The sequence below is a fragment of the Fulmarus glacialis genome, unplaced genomic scaffold (genome assembly GCF_000690835.1).
Source record: "Fulmarus glacialis isolate BGI_N327 unplaced genomic scaffold, ASM69083v1 scaffold9902, whole genome shotgun sequence".
NCBI classification, from domain to species: Eukaryota; Metazoa; Chordata; class Aves; order Procellariiformes; family Procellariidae; genus Fulmarus; species Fulmarus glacialis.
The window spans coordinates 5,619-32,040 of record NW_009195901.1 but is presented as its reverse complement, the minus strand read 5'-3'; the positions used below and the strand labels follow the sequence as shown (position 1 = coordinate 32,040).

Here is a 26,422-nt window from a genome sequence, read left to right as displayed (position 1 = left end):
CTCCTGGACCTTGGGAAGCGGCTTCTTGTGGGTTTTATGTGGTTTGCCTGACGCGGTTTTTCCAAGCTATGCTCTTGCCAGAGTTCACCAGGTCTGATCTTGCTCTCTGCCTCTTTCTTTCTTATTTGGATGGGAAATAATTTCTTTTTCTTTTTAAGTGTTGTTTGTTCCTAGTTTACCTTCCTGCAGGTTGCAATAACATACTAGTACTGATCTAGCTGAGGTGCATCAGGGTCATTTGAATTGGTAGTGTTTAGGAGTGGCAGAAAGTCTCGTCATGATCAGATACTCATAATCTTTGGCTTATTTCTTGAGGGGGCAGAAGCAGCTGCAACAAGGAGGTGTCTGTGTATCTAGATCAGTAAGGTGTGGGCTCACAGGTTGCATTCCTCAGATCTCAGCATGTGGGAGGGATTACGCATATAAGTACCTGGAGGTTCCAAAAACCCGACAGCTCCCTATTCAAATTAATCTTCTGATTTATAACGGTTTGCGTGTGTTTGACAGCATTAAGCCAGCCATACCGAAGAGGAACACTGTGGCCCTGCGTACACATGCAAACTCTTAGTAGCTTTAGCTTGTTTCGTGGTAGCGAGCAGTGCCGGTCCTTATAGCTGATACCAGTCATGCACCTTCTTTTGCATGTGATGTAACTTTCTTTTGTAGGTAAAATATTTTCCCTCTCAGACACGTTCCCTCTGCAACACGTTTAGTTTCCACCTCTTGACCAAGGAATGGAAATAAGTTATGTCTAGTTAAGCCCGCAGGCAGCGTCGGAGTGTAACCTGCACTTTGCCACAGCTATCTTTGGTTTGTAACACTGCTGCCTGGCTCTGAAGGTGAGTGGAAAGTTTCTGAGCAATATTTACTGGAGCTACAGCTCATGAAAACACTTTTGTGATTCATGATTTGACTTTTGTGGAGATTCATGTATTACAACACTAGGTTCTGCTGGGACCGTGTTTGAAAGGGGAACACAGGATTCCTATTGTTGCAGTTTCAGAGCTCTGTCGTAACTGATGTAAACACTACTTCCCTTCTGCACACAACATGTTTCTGTGTATTTTGTGCCCCTCGAAGGCATATTGGCAGTTAATAACAGCTTTTGACGCTCGGGGAGGGAAGATCATCTGCATTTTAGATGCTTTGCAAACCTAAAGGGCATCACATCATAAATAAGCAAACAGAGAAGGAGGACAAAAAGGAAGGGAGAGGTGCATGGGTGATCTGATAGTGACAATTGATCCAGGTAATGAAAAGTTTGAATGATTGTGCCTGTTCTTACCTGATCATGCAGTGAAAGTTCTCTACCCCATTTACTTTCCTTTCTAGCCCTCTCCAGAGATGCTGCTACCACCTTCATTATGCCAGCAGCAAGTGGGTAGAGACTTCACAAGCACAGGAGCACCGAATACTTAAAAACAAACACACACCCCCCCCCAAAAAACAAAACCCACCAACCAAACAACCAAAAACCCCAAACAACTAAACTGCTTTTTTCTAGCTTTAGTCAGTAACTTGCAGCATCTCTGGAGAGGGCTTACTGCCTGTCCAAAACACAAAGTTCAGAAGAGCTGCAAGACAGTTTGCAGAGGGGAAATGCAGCTGCGTTGCCCTCTGCTCAGGCCTCTTCTGCCATCAGAAAAGGTCTGTAGGGAGAACGCCACCTCTGTGCCTGACATCTTAGCGAGTCAGATCTTGAGCTTGCAGGGTGTTTTTTGTCTATGCTCAAATATTGTCATCGGGAAGCTGTTACCTGCAACTGTTCGGTAGTGATTTCTAGCGCTGGAAGAATCACAGGATGTACTTCATGCTCAAAAATGAGGAATTTGAACCAGCAACACATGTGCAATCGTACTGGGTGTTCTGTATTATATGAATGATGGTGAAGCTTTGCATAACAAAAGCAGCTCTCAAAGTATTCCATTTATGTGGATTTTTAATGAATAACAAGTATCTGTAGCCTCCAAGAACTGGACTTCATTACTGAATTTAGCAGTAACTTTAGCTGCCCTGCCCCAAATAAATTTTAACCTTACATTAGTTTGCCACATTCACACTTAGCTTAGCCTTTATTCCTCACATAGGAGTCAATCCAGAGCCAAAGGAATTAGGAGCATAAATATACAATTCCTTACTTGCTTCTGATCCTGGGAAGTATAGTACTAAAATGTGAGGTAAGGATCTTTCGTGGCAACATGGCAAAAATGTAAATATTTACACAATTTAGAGCATGGACCATAAAAAATTACTACCACTTAGGATGATTTCTTAATGAAGCTGTGCCTTAGGGGAGGGTTATTTGGGGGATTTACCTTTTTTTTTTTTTTTTTTTTTTTTAAATTTTCTTTCTCCTTTTCCTTTTTTCCTGACTGTGGTCTCTGACCACTCATTAGTGGAGGGGAACAAAGATGGATACGCAGCTGCGAAGGTGACAGGGCTGGTGGAGCAGAGACAGCAGTCTGGGGATAAGATGAAGGCATGCTAGTTTGTGGGCTTCTGTTGTGAAAATAACCCCTACAAGCAAACAGAGAAAGTGCTTGTGTTTGGTGCAGTGATTGCCAACAGGTAGTGGGTTGAACAGAGTATTGAACAGATTTTTCTGGCAGGCAGGACAGAGGAAGATTTCTGTGGGTTGCAGCTTTTGCAATCTATCTGGGAATAAAAATATATGAATTGCATAAATACCTTTGAAGAGAAGTTTTTCCAAATATGAACATAATAAAGAAAAGGAGGTGAGATGTTCAATCAATCACGTATGCATATACACCTGTATCTGAAGTGATTGCCGAATTTCAACAAGCTAACAGAAGAATGCTAAGGCTTATCTTAATGCTAGCTGTTAAATTGAGGACAAGTGAAAAAATGAAATCTTATGGATAAGAGAATTTTTGTGTATACGAATTACAGGAATTCTCAGTAGGAGAAATACCAGTCCAGGGTGCCAGCAGTGCCATTAGCTTTGTGATAACTCTGTTTCCTGAACTGAGTGATTGTTTATAGGAGGATTAGCATGTCTAATTTAATTTTTTTAAAAATTTTCACAGTCTAGTAAAGGACATGGATAATGTCTCTCCCGAGAAAAATGATGTAAAAAGCTGCCCTCGGGACTCTGGATATGACAGCCTATCCAACAAGCTAAGCATACTGGACAAGCTCCTCCATACTCACCCTGTGTGGCTGCAGCTTGGTCTGAATGATGCTGAAGCCATGGAAATTCTGCAGGCCCAGCCTCCTGGGGTAAGAAGTTGTTCAATTATTCAATTTATTTGATGCAAGTGTTATTTATAAAAAAAAGAAGAAAGAAACAAAAGCAAACAAACAAACAAAAAAAAACCCAAAACCCACCAAACCAAAAAACCCAACAACAAAAAAAAGCCAAACAAAAACCCAAACAAACCAACCAACCAACACCCCACCCCCATTTCTTCTGTGCTTTGGATAATCCAAGTGAGGGCTTCCTGAGCGCTTGGCAGCTGGACCAGTTGGAGTGTGACCCATTACGTGGGCTGATATGTTGGGGGACTAGTTTGGGGTCCTCTGGAGCTGAGAACTAGACTTCGGCAATTACAGCTCCAAAGCTGGACCTTGCTAACCAGGGTTGTATGTAACAGATCTATTTCCCCCGTAACAAGAAGGCAATAGATAAATGGGAAATTACAGCATTTTATCCTTTGCTGGTGCCTGCATTAAAGTTGCTATGGTGGAAACCAGGCCCTGTCTGCTTGGACGAGGCTGATGGCACGTTTCTAATGCTGCCTCCATCCTGGTGCATGAATGGGCTGGCGGGACGCAGGAGCACGCTACCATCAGTCTCCTCCAGACTCTGCAGCTTGACTCAAGGCTTGGGATTTGCTGCATGTTAAACTGCAGAGCTCGGAGAAGGGCATAATGGACTTGGTGTCGTGTGTCTGTGTTATACAAGACGCTTTTCTAAATGTTCTGCTGCCATTTCACACCAAGCTGTTGGACCTGAAACAGGAACAACCGAGTAAAATTCTGGGACGTTTTATACAGATCAGAGATCGTGAAGTTGTTCTGGTTCCTTTTGTCTATAATCTGTCTCTGTTAAGGCATCTGTGATGAAGCTAAAACCATGTCCTTTTGCCTTCCCCACAACAGATATTTCTGGTTAGGAAATCTGCAAGATTGCAGAAGAAAGTCATCTCTCTGCGTCTGCCCAATGACTGTCGGTCCTGCCTAAAAGAATTTGCAATAAAAGAAAGCACATACAGTAAGTTGTGAGTTACGTACTTCTCAGCTATTTGTCACCCTGTACGAGCCAGGAGCACTCTGCGTTGGTGAAACCCATAGGAGAAGATACCCAAAGTCATGCAAATAGTGTCACAGACTGCCTACAGTGCTCTCTGCGGAGGGCTCTGCGAGGGGGTCAGGCATATCCTGGAGAAGAGAAGATATGCGGAAACAGTTAAGTCTGTGCTGGACACAACTGGAATATTTCTTTTATGTACCTTGCTGAATCCAGGATTCATTGATTATTATGGGTAGTTACCCTCTTCTGTAGAAACACAGTCTATAATCCTGTCTGTTCTCAATGAAATGTCCTTGCATTTCTTGTACTCAGGGGACTGTTCTTGGATGCAACTCTGTCATGAGCTCCCTACAAATTTGGGTGTGGGGTGGGTTTTTGTTTGTTTGTTTTTTAATGTAACAACTAGGTGGATTTTAAACCCTTTGGAACTGTTTCTGATGCGAGATCAATTATTTTTCTTTTTTAATTCCAACTATATTTGTTCCCTGTTTTCTAACAGAAATGAGCAAATGTTAGAGTTCCAGTCACTTTCAAAACAATACTGCCCTCATCTCTTTAGAGGGAGGGTGTGAAAAATATGTTTGAGATATAGGAATGAAAAAAGGAAGCTGCAGCTGGTGAGTGTATGTGGTGCAGAAACTGCAAGTGGAGAAAACGGTTCATTTTAACAAGAAAGTGAAAACTGGAGAAAATCTGCAACAATTTCAGTTAAACTTCCCTGAAGCAGAGGGTCTGTAGTTAACTGGTATTTCTATTAGTAAACTGAGATCATTCTAGTTGAGTTTTTCTTCTTATCTCTCCCTTCCCTGCCCCCAGCAACAAAAAGTTAATTCTATGTGTCTGGTTTTGGTTCCAGTTACAAACAAGGCATGGCAAAGAGAAGAGAAAGCTATCGATGATGGGGTTTTTTCTGTTTGGTTTTTTTCAGCCACAAAGTCATCTCTCTCATATAAGTGAATTAATATTTGTGGAAAGCTGTTTGACTGGCAGTAGTACAGATGTATTTAATCTGTGTGATCTAAGGCTGTGTTCGTAGGCTTGTTATACTAATGAATTCCCTCTCTCCCATCTAGAAAATAAAATAATAATATATTGTCTTTCATGAATAAAATTTTACCACAAGGGGGAAGTATCTACTGACATTTTTACTCACCAGTCATAGCTGAGGTCTTAATTGCAGTCAGGGATCTGAACACCCATCCTCTCTTAGCCCGCCCCCAGATCACCTGCGATGACCAGGTTGACCTGTCCTTCGGTGTAGAGGTTGGGTAAAAGATCAGTACCTGACTTAAGTGTTCCTCTGGTTCACGTGCAGACTTTGTAGTCGGTAGCACTGGAACGTGCGTGAGGGAGCTGGCCTCACAGCATGGAGTACTGACAAAATTGCACCTTCGCTGCTCGCTGAGAGGTGTTGCTCTGAGGTGTCCAAAGCTGCTGCGTGGCTTTTGGCTCTCCCCACCAAGCCTGGGAGTCTGCGTTGTTTCAGCCCAGATGTCTGAAGGGTCTGCAGCAATGGAAGCACTTTCCTTGGGAGATGAATTTCAAAAGCATTCCTCTGCCGGTGGAAGGGCGACAGTGTGCGCACCACACCAGCTGGAGATTCACCCCCGTGATCTGGCTTTTCTAACTCGGGGGTGGGCTGAAGCAATCGCAGACTTCACCTTCACCCCTTTGTAGAAGTTGTCCGAGACTGTAGTTCCTGTACTTCAGGAACCTGTCTTATGCTACTGTTGTATTTCATAAACGCTCTGCCTTCTGTTGTTCTGGTCTCGGTCATGTCCAGAGGCAAAAGATCTAGATCGTTTCACTCTGGGAGCTTCTCCTGCTTGATCTTTGTACTCACTGGGTGAGACTTGCCACTGGAATCAGAGAGAGCTCAATGTGAGGTGGCGATCGCTTCTGTGTCATTATTACTGTGAACAAGTGTTTATATCAATAAGAAACAATGGTGTGGAGTGGGAAAAAATAAAAGGCATTGCTCGTGTCTTCCTCCCCCGTTGTGCAAGGCAATGACACGAAGTAGAATTGTCTGGGGTTTTTTTAAGGGTTTTCAGGTTAAATGATTTTCTTGAAGTGAATGAAAATTTATCATCTTGCATTAGGTGCTAACACATCTGGGGAGAAGACAAATGAGTAGGATGGAATGCAAGAGGAGGAAGTAAGAGATTTAAAATTAGGTATATTAATATGCTGGGTAAACAGAGCCTCAGTTATTGATTTATTGTCTATTAGCAAAACATTGTGCAATTCTAAGCACACTTGATCTGTTTCCCAGGAATTAGACCATATGTTTGGAATACAAAATCAAACCCACCACCAAGACTATCAGTATATTCTTGAAAATGCTTTTAGCAGAGACATGTACTTCTCCACACAGTTGTTTTCTCTTAACCAAACAGTAGCTAGTTTGATGGTGCAAACTTACTAATTTTATGCAAAAATCTGAGATGCATTTTACTAAGCTTTTCTAAGAAATGGTGGATAGATGTATGATTCTTTCCCTCTTGTAACTTTCTTTGCAGCGTTTTCCTTGGAGGGGTCTGGAATAAGTTTTGCTGATTTATTCAGGCTCATTGCTTTCTACTGTATTAGCAGGTAAGGTGGTTTATGTTCTAAGTCACATTTGCTAGACTGTCTTAGAAAAAAGAGAGTCTCAAGGACTTGGTTCAGCATGATATTTATGTTGCCAATCTACAAACATTCCTGGGTAGTCTAAGAAGGTGATGGGAGAAATAAGAGATGAGAATTGGAAGCAAGTCTCTGTCTTATTTGGTACTGATTATTGGAAGGCTGGTGTTATGTTACCCACCCAACTGTGAGGTGTTGCCGAGTTGAACTTCACTTTAGCTGGTATCTTCTAATGCTTTCTTAACTGCTCTGTAACTCATTTAATAAGCACCATAAACTTTACTGCAATGTCCACTCCTTGGAATTTCTAGTAAAAAGCATTTTTGGAGCATAATAGAAAAATGTAAGATCACAATGTAGAATATGACAACCGAGAGATGTGTAAATTGTGGATGACAAAAATGGCCTCGTTAGCTTTCCAGTCTGTGGTTGCCCAACTTGTTTTCCAGGTAGTATGCAGAGAAAAAATAGCTTGTGTTTTTTATCTTTTCAGTTGTTTTCAATTTGACTTTAGTTTACTGGTGAAAACTTCCAGACTGATGCTCAATCCTTACATTTATCCGCACACAGGACACGGCCAAACTGCACATCTGCACATTTTCTGCAGGAAGCGGGGAGAGGCAACTTCGATGGTCCTTTTACTGCAACGAGGTTGCCAATTAGTGCTGACAGTGGTGATTTCTGGTGTGGGAAACGCTTGCTAGGGAGGCATTTAGGTTGCAGCGCTTACTGGTTTTGTTTGTGGTGGAGAAGCATCTAGACCCTCTTTGTTATAGCCCTCCATTTTGCCAAGCTGTATATGCATGTGATGAAAGAGGCGTTTATATCGCATAAGTAATTGGTCAGCACTCAGATGAGAAATGAGCTGAAACTGCATTTAAAAGCAGGTTTTGATCATGAGAGATTCCTTATCTTGTCACCCTTTCAGTTCTGCACGCTATCCAGGCTCTGGTAAATTCCCTCTAAGTGTCTACAGGGACCGTGCAGCAAATGTAGATTTCTTTGCATTAGTTTGTCCCTTTTCTTTCACTGAAGGCTCCAAGTTGCTTCACATTTGCTAAAAGTAAGCCCACAAACACATAGTAGCCTTGTTGCCTTGCTCATGAGTCTTGTAACAGAGAGTCTCTCTCTGCAAAGTGTCTTTAATTTTCTTGACGGTATTTCAGTCAGCCAAGTGTGAATTTAGTATCCTGATGCAGTCAGGGCTCCCGTTCAGGAAGCACATACAAAACTGCATAACCAGGCTCTCACCTGTTTATTGTTCTGTTCCTTTTCTTGTTGCCCTCTGGGAAAGGGGAAGGAAGCAAAAAGAGTGGCGATCACAACTTAGACATGGTGTTAAAGCTTTCCTAGTGCATCTTCTTAAACACAACTTTAGCTGCAAACCCATCCACAGATACCAGTAATAAATACAACTTCAGCTGCAAACCTGTCCAGAGATTTCAGTAAACGAAGCTCGCTCTTTGATTATGGGTATGCTTTTGGAAGCGGATGCTCATTTCCCCATTCAGTGGAGAAACATCCTAAGTGTTTCTGTTTGCCTAATGTTTCTTAAGTGGCAGTATCTACCCAGCATCCTTGTCCTCTTCAGGCAGTAGTCTAGGATTGCTGGGGATGCAAGAGGAAAATGCATAGACTTCTTAGGGAAGCAAATAGGTAGCTATTGTGAGAAAGAGAGAGTACCATTTGGTACATCCCAGCAAAACCAGGATGATTTCCTAAAACCAGAGGGAATTTCTTGCAATAGATAAGCGGTCAGTTTGTATGAAGAGTCAAAGGTTACCTATCTTTGTATTGAGTCCACAATGATGTTCTAGACTCTAGATTATCTGTGGTACGATGTTGAAAGTGTCTTTTTAAATACTTTTTAGCTAGAGTATCAGTCTCGTGCATATGCTTGATTTGAATTTGAGTGGTGTTCTGAAATCCTGTTTTTTCAACAAGTTAACATACAACATAGAGAATATTTATGTGATAAAAACCCACTACCTGTCTGTGCTCCCACAGATGGTTGGCTTGTTCACAGCCTTAAAAAAAAAAAAAAAATCATGCTGACACCAGTTGTATGTAGGATTCCTGTGCTCCATTTGTTTTCATTTACTCTTAATTACATAGGTACTTCTACTACAGATTTTGCAGTTTAGCATGCACTGTAGTTTGAGAGTGTATTGGTACCAATTGGGTGGGCAAGAGGTATAGTATCAATTGATGGTAGTACTCATACAATGTACATACGGATAAGTAGTTTCGTCCCTTTAAATCTTTGTCTGAAAGCTTTTTACACTGGATTTGGCTTATGTTGTTCATGCATTCATGCATCTCCCTTTGTAAACATCCATTGAACTTCTAGTATGCAGTGAAGAGAAACCACATATGAGAATAAATATATATAAAGACTTTCTTAAATGAAGTGTGTTTTCAGCCTAGGACAGAATAGCACCAAAACATCCTAGCTTAGAAGTTTCTAGGGTAGCTGCCCAAGTTCTCATTTAAATTTTTATTCTGAGAACTGGAATTCAACTTCGAGAGCAATCAACAGCATATTCAGAAAATAAGCTTCGCTGAAGGGTTAAGGGCAGATAACACTTTTTTGCATCTCACTGGTATGCTCATAAAAGACCATGTGTAAAAGCTTCTGCTGTAATGGGAGAAAATATTGGATGGCTCTGAGGAAATGAGCCTAAAGAGAGTCTTGGGGACTTGACTCACTCGCACTTCACACTGCCGTCCAATGTAAAGGAGCCCTGGGGTTGGTAATGTTTTCGCTGTGCACTGTGCGTTTAAGGCTCTTGCTACCTGCCACAGCTCAAGAAGAAAATAAGAATCAGAGCTCAGCCACTGCCAGTGCTGAAAACAAATGTTTTTAAAACTATGGATGTTGTTGTAAAAACCATAATTGTTTTTCTCTTCGACAACAGGGATGTCCTTCCATTCACCCTGAAGTTGCCTCATGCTATTGCTGCAGCAAAGACAGAAGCTGAACTTGAAGAGATTGCTCAGCTTGGACTGAGTAAGTAGTTCTCGACATAAGACGTCGTTCCCTGTAGCATTGCTGTAAGCTTGAAGAAATAGTCTGTGTCAGTAAGTAGCTCATATTGGTCAGTGATGATACAGATTTCATTCGGAAAAGCAGCTTCTCTTATTGGGAAGGCCAAACCTTGTACTTGCCAAATGGTGACCTTGGTGCTCTTCCTTCCTTCTGTGCCGTCTGTGATACTTTTGTTAGTGCTGTTTCCTTCCTTCCTTCTCCTCTCCCCTCTCTGGGCAGCCCTTGGGCAAAGCAACTCTTACGATCCCCAGAGAGAGGTTTGATGTAGCTTCTCCTCCAAGGGCTAACGTTGGCTGCAGGCTCACATAGCAGGCACTAGCTGGATAATTTGGTGGAGTTGCCAGGAGAGCGTAGGAACTGAGGTTCACTGTTAATAAAACATCTTTCGGATTGACGTGTGATCTTAGAATGGTGATTTTTGAGATCAGTGGCTCAATGCAGTAGCATATTAATAAAAGGAGGCATGTATACATAGGATCTGCAGAATGCATCCATGCACATGGGTTTGGTGAAATTTTTAAAATGACAAAAGAAAATGCAAGGACATGTCCTTGCATCACTTGACTGCTACAACCAAATACAGGCTCACTGTAAAACGTACCTTGAGCTTGCAGGAGACGCAAAGCCTGGTGGGATTTGAAACACGGGCTCCGCCTAGACGAATCGTTGAGCAACTCCTGCAAAGTGCTGAATGGCCTCATTTCCTTTTGCAGGAAGGGAGGGTTGACTGTTGGCAGTCTTTGTCCCAGTAGATTTTTGAATCATCTTTGATTTAGAAACAGATCCTCACTAAATCAGCGTTAGCATGAGGGTCTCTAGAACTATTTGGTGAGACTTTGCAGCAAAGCCATACACAGGGAAGTATTGCACTGCTTTGCATTTTGTTTTGCTGCAGTAGTGATGCAATTGAGGGATTTGTTTTAGAGGAGAGAAATGACTTCTGCACTGCTTATCTGCAAGTTTAGGTAATTAGATAGATGAAAGTATGGATTTTCATGGGAATGGAGGCAAACATGGAGCTGTTTATTAGGTGAATGTTTGGACGGGATGGGTGTGAAAAAAAGGTCTGATTGGCATGCAGTGTCCCCCAGTGACAATCTCCCAGTGACACCTGGAAGCCTTAAAGTAACATTAAGTTTCTGCATAGGAGGTGATAATGGTGTTGAGCAAGCTCTCCAGACTAACCACACTGTCTTTGTCCTCAGTACCTGAAAGCGCAATGGCCTACTTGCTGCAGAATTAGTCTTGCTCTTGAACAATCTCTGTCTACATTGTGTGTGATGTTTCTTTAAGCTAATACATTTGAAAGCTGAGAAGGAGACCGATGGATCAGCGTCTGTGTGGTTGGTGTATTTGGGATCAAGTACCTACTAGACACCAGATTAAGATCACAGTTTCTGGGAGCAAAAACCAACAACAAAGATGAGATTTTGATGGGGTTTTAGGTGTCCATGTGCAAAACAGCACACCAGGAAGTCAGCCCTTCAACGCTGTGGACTCAAGAGATGCCCAAAAACTCCCAAGCGCCCTTCCTTTTAGGTGTGAGCTTTCCTTAAGCAACGCGTAGGCACAGAACACCCTGGTCTGAACACGGAGGATTGTAGCTCCTGTCAGAGCTCTGTTATGCTGTGGGCTTAGAGGGAGAACTGCACAAGGCAGGTCAACAGCATGTAGCCCAGCAAACTGCACCAGGAAGAACTGGTGGTAAAGGTTTCAAGACTGTGGCCAACCTGTAAGGTTTCACGTGCTGAATGTAAGATTCCCTCTCAGTCTCTCTTGTTTCACCTGCAGCAGCACTTACATCACATGTGTTTGCCACAGGCCACGTGCCAGCCACACTGGCCAGACTGCTGAGGGGTCTGCGGGCAGGATGTGAAGTCATGGAGCAGGAAAAAAAGAGCAGCGTTCCATGACTATGTAGAGAAATATGTCTGTGCCTACAGGTGTTCTCTGAGAGTGGCCTGTCACCAAGAGCCATTTCCTGTCTTCTGCCCCGCAGGCAAGACACAGCGTAGGGCATGGACCCTGTTGTGGAGGGCTTGGCATTCATGCAGCTGGGCCCAGGTGTCATTGCTCAATGGCCCAGATGAGGCATCTTGACACTACAGGAAAAGGGGCCGTGTCAAGATGGGCAAATTTCAGCAAAATCTCCTTCCTCTGGTATTCCTGCCTTATTTCAGTCCGATTGCTGTCCTCAAAGGCTTGTCTGGTTTCAGTCTTGGTACTTTAAGGACCTGATGGACTTTACCGTTGACTCAGTTTCACGAACAGCTCACACTTTGCTGGGACAAGTGCAGAGGTTGCAGCTGAAACTTGCTGGTTTAGCACAGGTTTTCCAGACAACTGGTGTGGGACTGCACATTTGGTCTATTTATGTGCTACTGAGTGTCTAAAACCTCAGGCAAACTGTGTCACCGTTGCAAGGCAGGGCTGCAGGCCAGTGCTCTTAAAGAGATGTGAGCATTTGGTCTGCGTAGCTAAAGATTATGTGTGCACCCCTACAGCAAAATGTGAGCTGTCTTTTCATGTGTAGCTTCATTGTTCACTATCAAAAGAAACCAAACCAAAATTTTTGTTGAGTTGCCGTAAGTGGCCATCAGCTGGTGTAAATCAGCCTAACTTGTTTTTAATGGAGTGAGCTTATTAATGCCAGCTGAGAATCTAGGCTTACTTCTCCTGAGTGAGATGCTAGCGAGTAGTTTATGTTCATTGCAGTCTCAAGTTGGTAAGAATTACTGTGTTACAGTCTCCATTCCTTTCTTTGATTCTCAGTTTATTTTTAAGCTTAGTTCAGTGGGCTGATTTGAAGCTACGCATTGGTCACGATATTTATAAATGAGAGTAAGATCAGCCCCAGGAGTATAGCATGCATTTATGTCTGGTGGTGCTTTAAGAGGTTCACTTGGAATTTCCCCCCCACGTCCTTGAATTAATAAAAGCTTGTCTAAATTTCTTAATACTTGAAAATGGTGATGTTGAGCTGAATGGTCTGAAAGCCATCTGCACGCTTTTTTGCATTCTTACATTAACGCGATGATGATTTTCAGACTTTTGGAGCTCCCCGGCTAACAGCACCCCCCCGGATCCTTCACCTCCCCGTAGGCCTGTGCCTTTGGACGGTGCTTGTAAAGACTCGCGTCAGCTCTGCCTTATAAATGGAGTGCATTCTATACGAACCAGAACGCCTTCGGAGCTGGAGTGCAGCCAGACCAACGGAGCGCTGTGTTTCATTAATCCCCTCTTCTTAAAAGTGCACAGCCAGGATGTCAGTGGAAGTCTGAAAAGGCAGAGCCCAAGAACGCAAGACGTAAATGGCACAGCAAGGCCTCGCTCCCCCCCACCCCGGCCGCCACCCCCTTCTATTAATAGCAACCTCACGAGTCCGCAGCTTTCCAGGACTATAAAGCCGGCGAGCATGCCAGAAACAGCCAACCATAAGAAAGAGAGAGGCTTGGATTTGCTGGAGAATAAACCAACCCCTATTCCACCTCCTCGGCTGAAGAAGCAGGCTGCTTGCTCGGAGGTGGAAGGCAGCGCCAAGACCCCGGCGGTAGTTCAGCCTGGCTGCAGCGCAGCGAGTGTGCCCGAAGCTGCTGGCGTCCCAGGTGAAACCCTGCCTGAGCCGGCGCCGGCAGCTGCCAAAAAGACGGTAGCGACCAGCTCTGAGTCACACATTCCGTGGAATGGAGGCAGGCAGAGACTGAGCGACATGAGCATTTCCACCTCCTCGTCTGACTCGCTGGACTTCGATCGGAGCATGCCGCTGTTTGGCTATGAGGGGGACACGAACAGCAGCCTGGAGGATTTTGAGGGGGAAAGCGACCAAGAGAGCATGGCACCCCCTTTGAAGCCCAAGAAGAAAAGAAACAGTTCGTTTGTTCTCCCCAAGATTGTGAAATCTCAGCTACGGAAAGTCAGTGGAGTTTTCAGTTCCTTCATGACCCCTGAAAAGAGGATGATTAAGAAAATTGCCGAGATGTCCCAGGACAAACGCACTTATTTTGGATGCCTAGTGCAGGACTATGTCAGCTTTCTCCAGGAAAACAAGGAGTGCCATGTTTCGAGCACTGATATGCTGCAAACGATTCGGCAGTTCATGACCCAAGTCAAGAACTATTTGTCCCAAAGCTCCGAACTTGATCCCCCAATCGAATCGCTGATTCCCGAGGACCAAATAGGTAAGAAACACTGTCCTGTGTTTTGGGGGAAGGTGAAAATGTGCAATCTGTGTTTATAGTGGTAGTCTTTGTGCCAGTTTGGAAAGGGATTTTTGCTAGCGGAGTTCAAGCCATTGAGTGGTAGTCTTTGTGCCAGTTTGGAAAGGGTTTTTTTGCTAGCGGAGTTCAAGCCATTGAGTATTTGAGTCTTAAAACAAAACACCCCTCCGCTCCCGATCACCCTAGCAACTCAGAAGAACTATGCTACAAAGTTGTTTATAAAAAGTTATCCTTAAAATACCTGAAGTGTGGACTTTTTACCTGTGATTATTACTGGTGGGTTTTGTTGGTGGTTTTTTTTTAGCTGCTGTACTGTTAACAATACAGAATCCTTTATTTGCTGGCACACATGTATTTTTCCCTGAATTGGGCTGAAATAGTTCTTGATGCTTGGACCAAAACTCTGCCAATTTTAACCATATGGATTGTAGCCGTAAAACTAGAATTTATTTGAAACCAGTGACAGTTAAGAGCAGAGAGACATTTCATAGCAACTTACTTTCGAAATAAATCTCATTCTTCCAAACATTCTCATTCACTCCTAGCAAAGCTGCACTGTCCCTACGCTTGAAACTAAATAAAAAGATATTTAAGAGTTTTAAAAAACAAACAAACAAATGTGTGCAAGAGAGAGAAGGGGCTGCTAATCTCAGGATTTCTATACCTCTCTGTTACTGTACGTGTTTATAAATGGTTGCAGATAAGCTATATGTTTGAATACATGTTTTAACAACAGAGAGAGTTGTGTATCCACAAAAGTGAAATCATTGTTGCTGCATAAAATCTCACTGCCCCTCTATCTTGCCGAGTCTGAGCACTATTTGTAGAAGAGACTATAAGCCGCATTTAGGAGGTAAACATCCCTCAGGGCAGAATACTTTCCTTGTGAGCTCACTTCAGTCCTAATTTGCTTGTTTTTCTCCTGTACCCCAGTGTCCCAACAGTTGGCCCGGTGCAAAATTGGCAGATAGTTCTTTCTCTGGGAGTAGAGGGTGATTTTATGTTGACATTTCTGTCTGTCCTTGACCGAGAGGAAGTTATTCTCATATCACTCAGATTCATTTACACAAAGTCAAGCAAAAGTAATAAGCACTACTAAAGCAAATATAACACTACGAAGAGTGTCCTCAAAATCGAGACTCTTTCAAAGACGTGTAATGTTCTCACTAGAATAATAAAGACTACTATGTGGGAGTTATGTGGAAGAAAAAACGGCGAATTGAGCAGTGGTGCAGGCGCGTTTTCGCCTGCATTTCTGCAGAGTACTGGATATTTGACAAAGAAATACCGATCTAGTTTCCTTGTGACTTTGTGAAAGCTTGGTTTGACTTGTACTTTTCATTGTAAGGGTGTGGTTAAATCTGACTGTGGGTCTCTGAAGCCCGGCAAAATGCTCTCTGCTTTTCAATGTTTCAGTAGTTTGGAGTAGCATAAGCTATGACCGTAATAACTAAACTACATTGGTTTTCTTCAGCGACAGAAAGTCTGGCTTTGATCATGTGAATAAATGCAATTAATTTATAAAGCGAGATAGTTTAAACAAAAGAAGAACTTGCTTTTGAATCATCTACTGCCTATGGCTTGAAGCCTGCAAACACCACAGTGGATCAGGAGCATCAGATGTTGCTGATCTAAGCAGATAACTATGTGACAGCAAGATTTAGTCATCCCTATAGAGAGCGTTTTATGATGTACCCCTGGCTATTATCCGTGGTTTTGCTTGACTATTTCAGTATGGAATTGCAGCCTGAATTTTAACTTTGTGAGTAGTCATTTATCCTCTCTTGTCAGTTTGCGCTTCCGTGGTGCAGGTTTTTCCTCTCGACGTGTCAGCCTAGGGCTGGATGCGTGCTGCTGGAGAACGCTGCTTCTTTCTGTTCATCGTGTACTGTCCCACGGCGGCGGCGAGTGGGTGTCAGAGCTCAGAGGCCCTGGTCAGGCCTGCTGACTGCCGAGTTAGAGCGGGCCACGGCCGTGCCGTGCCGGGGACTCGCAGGAAGAGGCGCCGGGCGCGCTTGGTGTAAACAGCAGCTTCACCCAGCGACTCGGACCCCGCTGCCGGTGGGGCAGAAGATGCTCAGGCCTCGGCTCCCCGGGCCAGTCCTGTCTCTGTGGAGAGGAGCTGGAGCCAGCCCTCGCCTCCCGCTCCCACCCAGCAGAGCTGCTGCTGCCGGTCGCCCGTTCTGGGGCAGCCGGGCTTTACCTTATCCCGCTGTTGTCTCCTGAATTTCGGTACGTGCTGGAGCAGTACCCCCTCAGGCTTAGTGAAGCCCTTGGTGTTTGGGACTTTCCCCTGTGTCTGTGTAATGATCATTGTGATCGCTGTTCTTGTAGAACTGCATCACGGACTTCCCAGACTCTTGCAAGCAAAAGACTTCTGTGGGAGATCTTTTAAGTTTCCCAGCCAGGGGGTATATCAAATTGTTTAACTTCTGCCAAATCATTGGGAGAATGTGCATCAGTGTCTCTAACTATTCCTGACAGGTGCCTCCTAATCTTAGCACTGTAGGCTGTTAACCCTTCCTGAAACAATGAGATTCCCGGTGTTGGGACAGAATCAAGACTAAAGCACATGGCTTTTTATTGTTTAAGGATGAATGCAGAGTATTTTTTTAAAAGTCATCCACACCTGAATATCTACCCACAGAATAAAGACCTGGACTCGTCAGAGGAGACCCTGATAGTCCACAGCTGCTTGAATAGCAAATGTTCAGGAGTTTTAGTTTGTGTTTCTTCTTTTCCCGGCTGTTAACAGAAAGGAGTCAAGTTGACTGTCATCGCTTCGCCAGGTGATCACCAGGCGGGATCTGACACCTGAACAGCTTCAGTCTCAATGCCCAAATCTGTGCCTAGCCCAAGAAATGACTGGTTTAAATAATTTGGCAATTAGGTATTAACTGATCATGTGGGAAGGTGCCTGAACAATACTGCCTGTTACTTGTTTTGGTATTTCTAATGCGTAATGGATTTTTAAATGTTGAATGTTAAAAGAGGCTTGGAGAGAACGTGTTGGCCCCTTACTGCGGCAGGACATGCCTTGTCACAGGGACTCGGGTCTGTATGGAGGAGTCGCAGGCAGACGGAGCTGGAGGCTCTTGGGAGGAGCGTGGTCTCTTCCCATGGGAGCCTGTGTGCCAGCGCTCTGAGGGAGGCTTCTCGGAGCAGCACTTTTGCCTTTGTGTTCCTCTCGCTGAGAGCCAATGTTTTATTTTTGTTCTTAGGAGATTTTATCATGTTAGCTTTAGGCCTGTTTCCCACTTAGGAAGAGAACTTTAAACCTGCTTTCCAAAGGACTGGTGATGCCCTTCTCCCACCCCTGCCATGATACCATATGCAGATTTTGTAATTGAACTCTCTGCTTTATCATCCAAAGTTTTAATGAAAATACTAAATAGACTAAAGCCCAGGGCTGACCCCCATGGTGCCTCTCTTCAAACATCTGTCTTGTTTGACAGCCAACCATTGATAATTGGGCTCTCAGTGCAGTATTTCATGCACCCACCTTATGGTAATTACAGCAAGACGGTATTTCCCTTGTTTGCTTATAGGAAGGTTGCATGGAATAAGGTTATGGGTTAAGTTACATGGAAAAAGGTTAAGATACAGCCTACCCCCTGCTCCCCTCTTCTTCACTGATCCAATTATCCTCTTAAAGGAATTAGAATGGTATGCTACCATTTCTTCTTGAAAAACTCATGTTGGCTGTTTTTTAGTACTGTGTTACTTCTTAGGTGCTTGTACATTTGTTTTGGTGTCCCGTCCCCCGACCTTGTCGTTCATCCTAGTATCTTTTCATGTTGAGTTGACGCCGACCAACGTGTCCCCCAGCGCTCCTCCTTTCACTACGGGAGTGGGGGGATAGGACAAGTAAGAAGCGCTGAGCGGAGGCGGAGGATTTGGTTCTCCCTTTCTCGGCCATCCCTTTGATTTGCTTTGTGACTTATTCCCTGCTCCTTTATTATTTCTTCTTTAAGAGAAGACACGTGTTTACCACACAGTCATAGTGTGAGTTGTAATTAACCCACAGGTGATGAAAGCAAAACAAACCTAGCACAGATTGTTCTGTGATTCATTGGTGGCTTTATGCAGGTAAAATGAGGGGAGGTTTGCCCTAGAGACCTTTCTTCCCTAGTTGCTCAACTTCTGCCACCACCGCCTATCCATCGCCCACCGCAGTCCTACCTCTGTTTTCAGGGTTGTGCAGATTATCAAGGAACGTGGGTTGTGTGAGGTCTTACTTTCAAGTCTTGCTCCTTCAGAGGAGATGCCCTTGTCTGCACCATGGGCTAGGCATGTGTCACTGTAGACATCCACAAAGAACTGGACACTTGGCCATCCTGACATGAGCCGTCTTAAAATAGCATCAAACTGGACACTTGGCCATCCTGACATGAGCTGTCTTAAAATAGTATCGGCCATGCCAGTCTATGAAAATGCAAGATATTAGGGAAATCCAAGGCAAAGCAAACGCAGTGTAGTCAGGCGTCCTGCACGTACATGCCGTGGTGCTCCAAAGCAACCTTCTGCTTTCAGCCTCCCAGGCAATGTTACTAGTGCAGGACCGTGCCTTTTTGTGATTGTTCCCAGGCTCGCTCAGTCTCTTACTCTTACTGAGCCCGTATTTTACTGACGGTTTGGCCGTCGTAGATGACAAACAGGGCTTGTGTGTAAATCCAGGGACTGGAAACGGACAGGTAATCTCAGTGGAGCAACAGCAGTTGGTAACAGGTAAACTGACAGCCTGGAAAAGGCGAGAGCGCGCCTGCAATTTCAGGCAGTGAGGGTTGTAAAGAGGCTGCTTAAGGACACTTGCGATGACTAATATGTTGTCCTCTCTAGATGCAGACTTGTGTGGTTTGCAGCAAAACAAAATAGCATGTCAGCACAGGATACAGATGTGTTTCCACAAGTCACAACGAAACTAGCTGGCTGGCTTTTACAATTCATTTATCAAAGCATTTCCAGTTCCCATTTTGAGGCTACAGGCTAATTTTAAGTATCACTTCAGGAACGCTACATGGCGCTCAGCTCAAATGATACTCAATTTAAAAAAAAAAAAAAAAATCTGAAGAGCATCTGGTTTGGGTTTGGAGTATTAAGCATCCTGGTAGGATATTTGAAAATACTTTGCGTATGCTGAAGTAAACAGGAATTTTTGTTGCCGATTTGGATCTGAGAAATATACAGAGATGTTAGTGCAAAGGATCAGTCCTCAATTCACAGCTTGGATGCTAGTTTGCCTGGGAGACCCTCCTATACTTTTTGTGGCCATTAGAAGTTAAACAGTGAAAGCTGCTGCTGGCTGGGAATTGTTTTGTGGGATCATATCCAGAAACACCTTTCTCTGAAAGGGGCCGGTAGCGGCAGTTCAGAAGGAAAGGGTAAATAGTTGGATGGTCTGATCCCAAACATGCTTATAGGTGTCTTTTAACACTGAATATTGGTCTAAGACCCAGATCACAAGAAATGCTGTCCTTCCAGGCTTTAATAACAATATAAGTATTTATATAGGTTTTATATTAATTAGGATACATATGGGTGTTATTATTGATTAAAAAAAAAAAAAGTCCAGTCCTTATCAATCTTGCTATGTTGTTGGCCTCATCAGCTTTCTAGAATTTGCCACTTTTTAATTTGAGGGCAGAACTCTGTGGTTCTTACGTCTGCGCGAAGAATTCATAAGGGAGAAGAAAAGGTTGTGTGGGGTTTGGTTTGGTTTAGTCGGGGGGGGATTGGGGGGCTTTGGTTTTTTGTTGTTACTGTTTTTTAAAAATGTCGTATCTTAGTCCCTTCCTTGTTCGCTGGCTAGTTCTGTGCAAACGTGCTGCATTAAAATGACAGTTTCTCTCAGTCTACCCTTACCAAGCTGAGGCAGTTAGTATCTCTTTGGAATCACAGCTGTATGTCCTTTATTTCATTTGTTTCCTATTTGCTGTAATATAGGCACTGAACAGCACTGAAGGATGCTTTACTAAATATCCCATCCTATTTTTATTTACCTGATTGCGTTAACAGCACAGAAACCATTAGGAGCAGCCTTCAGCAATAAGTACTCGGACCCTGTACGGAGCTTTGAGCACAGCCACGTGAGCTGTCTGCTCTCTTCCGCTGTGCTGCTTCAAATCAGTTTAAGTTCCTGGAGAAATTGCGCAATGTGATCGAGTAAATTTCAAAGCAATTTCCAGGCACTGCTTTTGAGGCTTGTGATGAATTGCAAATATGGAAGAACGCCTCCTCGCCATCTTGCACAGCCGTAAAAATCTGTGCGATTCATCTGTATGGGAGCTGTGGGAGTGGCACTAACTTACTAAGGGCTGAGGGCAGAAGACTTAAAGCTTCAACTTCTCGCCTACAGGTAACAAGCCTGGCCCCAACCAAGGACTGGGGCTCTGTGGAGGAATTTTCCCTCCCGGCAGCATCCAGTTCCAGTAGCCTCTGGGGAGGGAGTGCCTCTGCAGCTCCCTCCATACCGATACTGCAGGCAGCAGCTGAACCAGCTCCTGCATGGAGCCTATAGGGATCAGTCACAGAAGCGCAGTGAGTTTTCCCATCTCCCATCCCAGGCTAGCTGCTCCCTCGTTATAAGACCAAGGGCTCTGAGGATACACGCGGAATTCTTTACAATTTATTGAGCCTCCTGTGACCAAATGTGGTGGTGACCCCACTTTATTGAGACGAAGGATGGCTGACGCTAACTATTCATGTGTGGAACTTCCAGTGGAAGCCTGTGGGAGTTAAAATTTCATGAGGATAGAGAGTTCTCTCGCTTAACGTAATGTTTGGCAGCACCAACTGCTTTAATTTTGACTTAAACAAGACCAGGCGGTTGGAATGCAAACTGCAGAGGTGTTCTGCTTACAAGCAAAGCAGTTGGTGTTTTTGTGATTTAAAAAACTGAACAGGCAGTAGAAACAAATAAAGTAAGCTGAACTGTCAAAAAAAAAAAAATCGTCAGTGAAGCTAGCAAGGAACTGTGTGCACCCACTAGAAATTCAGCTAGCTAACATACCCACGCGTGAAATTTGTGCATTTTTCTTGGTGGAAAAATATTTCAGCCCCATGAGCCCTGAGGATGGCTTTGATGGCAGGGAGAGGCAGTTTCTGTCACTGTGCAGAAGGGTGATGCTTCTGCTTTCCTGACTGGGTTTGGTAGTGCTGTCAGTGGCGATTGTGTGGCTCTACCAAGTACAATAGATAAGGATCAGTCATTTGAAATCTTGCCGCTTGTTACGTATAATTGGTGGCTCTGGTCAGGTGGGAACCTGGATCCACCCTTCAGGCTGTGTGACAGGCCATCAAGAACACGTGTCAGACTGGTTATGCCTTTACTGGTGGCCATGGGGAAATCTAGAAATTCAGAAGGCAAATGCTGCTCCTCAAGTTCACTCTCTCTCCCTTCCAGCAACTTTTGCAGTCTCCATTGTGAGAGAGCCCAGATGCGTTTAAAGCATCCGGGAATGAAGCAGGCGCGGCTTTGCCACCTCCATCGGGGTCTCAGGAGGGGAAAATAGCAGGAGGAGCTACAGAAGCCCCAGGAGAATTGCGATAGGGGAGATGGGAGCTCCGTATGAAGCAAAGGCGCCGTAAGAGGAGGAGTGTGTGAAGGGCATGTTTGCGTGGGAAAGAGAGGTACGAAGACCCAAAAGGAAAAATGGCTGAACGCAAGGATAAAATAAATGAAAGCATAAAGCAAAAGCAAGAAAGTAGAAGTCGGTAATGCTTGTTTGGATGTGTGTCTGTGTGTGTGTGTAAATCCCAAGCCTTAGAAACAGTCTGCAATTGGGGGAGGGGGCAGGGAGAGAGAAAATAAAGAGGCTGTGGTCTAAGAAGAACACGTAAGAACAGGCAAAGAACCTGGAAAGGGCGTGAGGTTTAATGCAACTTTAATGAGTCACCACTAGTCGCAGGAATGTCCACTGCTGGCTTGTATACACGTGTGGTCTAGCAGCGGCACAGTCTCTCCTTGTTCTGCTCTCGGTCTCCGTGCTCCCCTGGTACATCTGCCTGCTCTAGGCTCTGGTCCTGCCCCACTCTCAGGGTGCTGGTGCAGTGGCCAGGCTGAAGGGTCCCCAGTTTCTTCCGTGCTTGTGGGAGTTCACTAAGGTACAAATAATTGATGTAAGCTAATTATTAATGTAAGCTATGTTGCCATAGGGACGCTGAGTGGGAGAGGAAATAAGCTTGTAAAGTAAAGGTTTGCAGAGAAAATGTTTAGCAAAGAGCTTTCTCTGTTGATGTGGTCCCTACTTTGAAAACGGAGAATGACTGTTGAAGAAAAACTTGAGTAGAACAAGAATTAAAAAAAAAAACCCTAAGTTAGTGGTTACTGTGCCACGTGCACGCTATTGCCAAACAAAGAACTTCAAACTTGATGACAAAGCTGTATATAAGCTTGCATGATGAAATCCGAAGCTGGACAAACACAGCTTGGTTTTCATTTATAGTTTAAAGCCCATAATCTGTCCAAGTTCATAAAGATCTTGACAAAGTTGAGCCAAGTTTTAGGAGAATTTAGGTTGAATTATAGTTTCTGATGGAAACTATGCAAAAAGGATGGGCTTTCATGCCAAAGCAGACAAAAGTTATGGTTTTGACTATGTTTTACTTTTAAGTTTGGGAGTTCAAGTCCAAGCTCAAAGTAAAATAAAACTTGGAGGCTTCTGGCCAACAAAAGAAAAAGTTAACTGGAGCCACAGCTTGCCTTTTTTTTTCTTTTTTTTCTTTTTTTGTGACAGTCTGTAGTCTGTCTTTGTGGGGGTTTTTTGTATTTACCACATTGCCATAAAAGAAAATGGAATACACAGTCTGCTCTGCCTTTTGTTTTCTTGTTAACAAACATCTGGAAACTCAGCTTGTGTAATAAGTAGGCCTTAGCAAGTGGGTTTCGCTCTAGGTGTCTCTTTGGGAATGGTTATATTAATATTGGCTCTGCTCTAGAGGAGAGTCAGCTGGACTTGTGTTTTCCCGTTGCAGATGTTGTCCTGGAGAAGGCCATGCATAAGTGCATTCTGAAGCCGTTGAAGGGCCACATTGAAGCGATGTTGAAAGAGTTTCATACCGCGGATGGTTCTTGGAAACAGCTAAAGGAAAACCTGCAGTTGGTGCGGCAGAGGAATCCTCAGGAATTGGGTGTGTTTGTTCCAACACCAGACTTCGTGGATGTTGAAAAGATTAAAGTCAAGTTCATGACCATGCAGAAAATGTATTCACCTGAAAAGAAAGTCATGCTGCTGTTGAGAGTTTGCAAATTGATTTACACTGTTATGGAGAATAACTCAGGTATGGTGCTTCTCGTGGTTCAAGTTCGCTGATATTCTAAACCTGGGGTTGTCTTTCGGTGGAGGAAATCAGACCACCTGATTCTGCAGATATGTGTCCTTCTCTTGGAGCTCTCGTAGCATCTCCTTGTCCTTTTGAGAGGGATTCTTCCTCTCCGCTTCTTTCCTGATATCTCTGATGCACGTGGCATCACATCTTACAAATTCAGTGTGAAGCAGAATTGTGAAGCAGCTTAAAAAAAACAGCTTTGCTTAACTGTAGGCTTTTGAAGTTGGCTGTCAGAAAGGCTGTCCTGTGAGCCTTGAATTTGACACTAGTTCTAAATGAGTATTTTTCTGGATATTGTAATAGAGGTAACACCCTGTATTTAGCTATAGTAATGCAATAGCGTGTGTGCTATGTGACAACTACAAGGGCTCTGTGTTAATGGGTGGAGGAAAGCAGCCTCTCGCCCAGTATTTTTGGCTTGCTGTGCTTCTCAATGTTATCATTTGGACACTTTCTTTGGTGTTTTTGGAACAGAAGTAACACTGATTTCTACACTGTAGCAAGAGTCCAAAAGTGACCTTGAAACCTAGATAATGAAGTGGAACTACAGACCAGTAGGACTTGCTGAGTAGTCAGTGGCACAATCAAAATGCTGTACTCGATGGCATGAATTCATAGGTGCAACTCTGTTGCCTGACGCCTTATCACACTCTGCTGTGGTAGGTCACGAGTTAAGGTGAAGCAACGCTGGTGGTAGTGGGAGGTTTTTTTTCCCTAAGCAAGTATAAGCTGCTGCAGGCAGTTGGCAGTTTTCTTTCTCAGGGAGCATTGAATGCGCAGCTGAGTCCGGTGCTGATCAAGACGCCTACTTTTTTTTGAGATTTGAGATGAATGGTGAAAGCTTGTGGCTATTAAAGTCTCCCGGGCACTTTTGCAAGATTTAGGTCCGAGCTCCTGCCCAGCTTATTATTTCTGTGCAAAATCCTGCTTTTTAAAATGCATATAGGCATCTTGGCCTGAAGTGCTGTAAACTCTTTTCTCTAAGCTGTGTTATCACATTGAGTAAAGTATTTCCAACATGCAGAAGAAAAATATTGAGAGGCTGCTGCCAGTTAACTGTTGCACTGAGGGGCTTGGGCTAAGATGTGGCAAATGCTCCTCAGGTTGTCCTGTTTTGTCAGGTGAAGTTAGTTTAAAAAAAAAAAAAAAAACAAAACACAAAAAAAAAAAAACCCAAACCAAAAAAAAAAAAAAACCCACCCCAGCCAGCAGCTGTTTGAGTATCTGCTTTGTCATGTACTCTCAGCCAGATAGTAGTGTAATACCTGGAGGGTATGCCTTAGCTGGTGTAACTCGAGATATCAGCCCTTCAGTCACCTGGAGTTACACCAAAATTTAAGTTGGCTCCTGCTGTTGGTGGTTTTAAGTGACCATCACACCAGTTCTGCAATGAACACAGTTTGGCCAGACCCAGAGATTTGGCCACACAGTATTTTCTAAACAGAAAGTTTAAATGCAATAAAAGCGATAGGAGCACAGACAGACCTAGGTACAGCATAGTCTCTTTGTGTAGCTGCGTGCTGCCATTGCCCATGATGCTTCACCAGCTAGTTGGGAAGGAGGCTTTGCTCACTGATGTTTTTAACCATGCTCTGTCAAGGAAATGAGGTGAGTTTTCGTGTCAAATCTAATAGGCTTTTATATTCTGGCTTCTCTGCTGGGATTCAGACTCGAAAACTGGTATTTGTGGCTAGATCCTTCCGGAAAGTGGGTGTCATCCCTGCACATATAAAGAAAATGCCTATTCATCATCTCTTAGCCAGTGATAGAAGGGCAGGTGGAGGTCAGGCCAGACTGGCACGGCAGCCTTTTGTGAGTTGACCAGTTGAGCTGACACCAAGGTGAGCCCAGTCTTTAAATTCCCTTGTATGCCTCAAGGTGTGCATCATCAGATTTGTGCTTGTTAGAAGTACAGGATGAAGCTGGTGTTGGTCTCCTGTCCAGCGAGTGTCAGATGATGTTCTCTTTGCTGCACGTTGGTAACAGGAGGCTCTAGAGTAATACAAACCTGTGGTTTGCCTATCACTGTCTGCGTTCCCTTCAACCCAGGGAGGCTGTACGGAGCTGATGACTTCTTGCCTGTGTTGACATACGTCCTAGCCCAGTGTGATATGCTGGAGTTGGATACTGAAATTGAATACATGATGGAATTGCTGGATCCATCTTTGCTTCATGGAGAAGGTAATCTATTTATTTATTTTTATTAAAATTGAGTGAAGGATTAGGGAAGGGGGAGTCTGCCTCATAGCGCAGTGGCTGTTAACCTTGTTTGAGTAGAAGTCCTTTCAAGGGGAGTTCTAAAGTCAGCGATGTCAATAGTGTAACAGGAGAATCTCGTAATTATTTCTACCTTGAAGTAAGAGAAAGCTGGTTAGCCTGCAGAGTACAGGTCTGAGTGACCTGGGAATCTACTGATGTATACTACCTCATGAGGGAATACGTGGTTTTCAACCAAGAAGGCGGAGGCATCATGACTTAGCGAGCAAACACATGCGCTATGCAGGTGCCAAATGTGTTTATCCTTCTGTGCCTGAAAATATCCTCAGAGTATTTATAGGGCCACAGCATTCAGTTAAATTGTGAGACACTTAATGGGACTTGGGTTAGGTGCTTTGTAAAAACTTCTGGGGGAATTCTCTGCCGGGGAGGTGCTTTTGAGGATATTGCCCCCCTTAATGATCTTTGCTTCTTCCCAATATTTGCTTCTCATAAAAATATTTTTATGAGCCCTAGGAATATGTTTCCTAAGGCACTCTTGAATGACGGCTGAAGTCCACCAGAGGCAAGGAAATCTCCCTTCTTTCTGTTTTCATGGTGGTGTTTTTAACAAAGAGGTATTCTGCAAGCCCTTGGTAGGCCCCAGAATCTACCGGTTTATGAGGAAGTTTAAAGGTTCTTGTGAGTTTAAGTATATGTGTACGTTTCCCA

The 26,422-nt window shown here is 43.9% G+C and overlaps 1 protein-coding gene across 1 annotated transcript in view; it reads left to right on the top strand.

The window, feature by feature from the left end:
- Nucleotides 1–26,422, top strand: part of RIN2 (Ras and Rab interactor 2) — a 36,594-nt gene that overhangs the window by 5,094 nt on the left and 5,078 nt on the right. The window contains exons 2-8 of the mRNA XM_009588248.1: nucleotides 3,048–3,240; nucleotides 4,123–4,234; nucleotides 6,796–6,868; nucleotides 9,820–9,911; nucleotides 12,998–14,128; nucleotides 23,141–23,446; nucleotides 25,544–25,675. Coding sequence (XP_009586543.1) covers nucleotides 3,048–3,240; nucleotides 4,123–4,234; nucleotides 6,796–6,868; nucleotides 9,820–9,911; nucleotides 12,998–14,128; nucleotides 23,141–23,446; nucleotides 25,544–25,675 — 2,039 coding nt within the window. The remainder of the gene's footprint in view (nucleotides 1–3,047; nucleotides 3,241–4,122; nucleotides 4,235–6,795; nucleotides 6,869–9,819; nucleotides 9,912–12,997; nucleotides 14,129–23,140; nucleotides 23,447–25,543; nucleotides 25,676–26,422) is intronic.